The sequence below is a fragment of the Seriola lalandi genome, unplaced genomic scaffold, assembly GCF_002814215.2.
Source record: "Seriola lalandi dorsalis isolate HSWRI2012SDOR001 ecotype SW California unplaced genomic scaffold, Sedor1 jcf7180001974535, whole genome shotgun sequence".
In the NCBI taxonomy this organism is placed as follows: domain Eukaryota; kingdom Metazoa; phylum Chordata; class Actinopteri; order Carangiformes; family Carangidae; genus Seriola; species Seriola lalandi.
The window spans coordinates 1-2,466 of record NW_019445201.1 but is presented as its reverse complement, the minus strand read 5'-3'; the positions used below and the strand labels follow the sequence as shown (position 1 = coordinate 2,466).

At 42.1% G+C, this 2,466-nt stretch overlaps 1 protein-coding gene across 1 annotated transcript; it reads right to left on the bottom strand.

Moving 5' to 3' along the window:
- Positions 1 to 6: 6 nt before the first annotated feature.
- On the bottom strand, positions 7 to 2,037 carry LOC111654172 (tetratricopeptide repeat protein 39C-like; the record flags this gene model as incomplete). Its single annotated transcript, XM_023405071.2, has 9 exons — positions 7 to 164; positions 269 to 307; positions 427 to 531; positions 626 to 723; positions 834 to 957; positions 1,062 to 1,171; positions 1,255 to 1,362; positions 1,463 to 1,556; positions 1,869 to 2,037. Coding segments are annotated over 9 exons (937 nt in total), but the record flags the coding sequence as incomplete, so codon positions are not given.
- Positions 2,038 to 2,466: the final 429 nt, after the last annotated feature.

Sequence of the window (2,466 nt, the reverse complement as noted above, 5' to 3'; positions counted from 1 at the left end):
TTAGTTTGAAAGGCTTAAAACTTCTGGTAAAAAGCCATGAGCATAGCTTGAGCCATTGCAACTTCTTCCTGGAGTCACTGAGGCACTACTTCCTTCAACGAGGCCAGGGCTGAATGGATGCGGACATGAAGCCTGTTCTCAAAGTCGTAGCCTGTAAAATCCTCCTAAAAACATGACAGATAGAGTCTTGTGACGTGTAATATACTGTATGTGGGGAAAAAAATAAAAATAAATGTTAATTTAGATGATTACTACGTGAATATTTTACCTTTGCTTGGAGTAGCAATGACCTTCCCTTCCCCACTGTCTGGATTGCAAAACAAACAAAAATAGAGGATTATAACTGAGCATGTGGTCTCATCAGTTGGATTCACATCATCAATGAATCGCAAAAATATAAACGCCATAAAGTGCATTCACTCTGACCTCTGGTTGTGCAAGGAGTATACATCCCAGTTCATAGACGGCATATGGTTGAATGTATGAGTTGATCTGCCGTCCATAGTCATCTCTAGCAGCCAGCTGGAATGACTGGAGCACAGACAAAATGGATACAAAAAGCAAGATGAGTAACATTACCAGAGTAGATCATCTGCGTCATTCAGCGTTCAGTGTAGACTCATACCTGAACAGCATCTCTCATATTTCCATGACATTTGTGAATGGCACCAAGAAGGAGATGTTTCAGGCCTCTGCATGAAGCCTCATCTACGCTCTGTAACACTGACCAGACACAAGAGGACATCATCACACAGGGTCAAATCAAATTCTTAGAAAATCTCACTGCAGCAAACCTGGTTATGCTGGTATGAATCACGCAGGTTTACACTCACCCTGATTCATTATCTGCAGCTTAGACGAGGAGCAGTTTGGAAGTGCTTTCCACAGATACAGAACTTCAATTACACCGAGGATGCATAGCTCTCTGGTGGGTGAGATCTTTCTCAATCTGTCAGCCTGCAGAAAGAAATCGGACAGTGAAGGAACGTTTTTGTGACACACTTGGCTTGTGAGAAAGAGAAAGAGAAAGAGAAGGGGGCAGCATTAGCAGCTGAACCCACCCTTTTGACAGCAAACTGCTCTATCTGGTTGTTTTTCCTCTTGAACAGCTTCTGCACATCTTTGAAAACTCCAGTTGCTCCATCCAGGTCACCAGAAGCACCCTGGCACACTGGAAAAACAGCAAGAAAGCACCATAAAGAACACAGAGTAGGAGCAACAGTGTTAGCATTTGTTAGTGTATGTCGGGCTCACCTCCGGTTAAGTAGGCATAGTAGCACTGCGACCAACGCGACTCATTCTTCAGCCTCTCAAACGACCTGTACGCGTCTTCAAAATTCATCTCTATCATGCTGCACCAACCTGACACGGTGAAAAGCGGACAGAATAAAATGAATCTGTCGCTGCACTGTATACAGAGGGCCAGTATGTCACAACTAAACCTGATGAGAAAAACACGTACCAATCTCATAGAGACACACATGCTGGATCTCTCTTTGGTCTGATGCCAGCTCTAATGCATCATGGAAACAGGCCAAAGCACTGTTGATATGGCACTGGGGACAGAGGAGAGAACACATACACCAACAGGTAACAGTAATCATGTTAGACAGACACACACTTCACGCCAAGTGTTGAATGAGAGTTAATAAGTAGATGATTGATCAGATGTTGGTGAGTTAATGAACCGTCTGACATGCATATTAATTACATGTGCTTGAACAGAGGTCGCTAACTGGTTGAGGGAATATTCTTTGCAGATTCTTCTCCTCTGTGTTTGCCAATCAAACATCTTTAGTCAACATTACAAACACAAATAAACCACTACAGTCACTGATTATTACCAGCCCTGAGCCTGGGGTACATACCTCTAGCCTCTGAACCCGTCCTTTAAAGAACATGAAGAGCGAGGAGTTGGGGTAAACCACCGACTTCCTCTGCAGAATAGCTTTGGCCTCCAGGAGCCCTGCATGTGTATCGGAGCCGTCCAGAGCAAAGAAAGGCAGCACTACTGTGTGGTACCACAAGAGGGCCAACCTGAGCAACACAACAGACTCTTCTCAGAATGTGACATGAACCTGGACATAAACATAATACACATCTCACAGAAAATAAAAGTCACTCTACAACAAATTATTAATTATTACTGAAGTTTAACCTAAAAGTTCATACTTCATCAGCAGGAAAATTACAAATGTTCAAATATAATTTTTAAGTACTTTACGGATTTCTTGCCCATGTTAGCTCTTGTTCTGCCACTAAATGGACCTCGTTGTGAGGTGGGTTTCCAAGGTCAAGAATGAACTGCGACGTGATGATGAAGATAATGTGGTATGATTGAAAGCTCTAGAACAACTACCAGTTTTTTCTATCATCTTAATTACTACAGTTTCAATAATTATATAAATTTAGGACAGCGGGAATTATATGCATGATATAGGCTATAACATATTTAATTATCATATG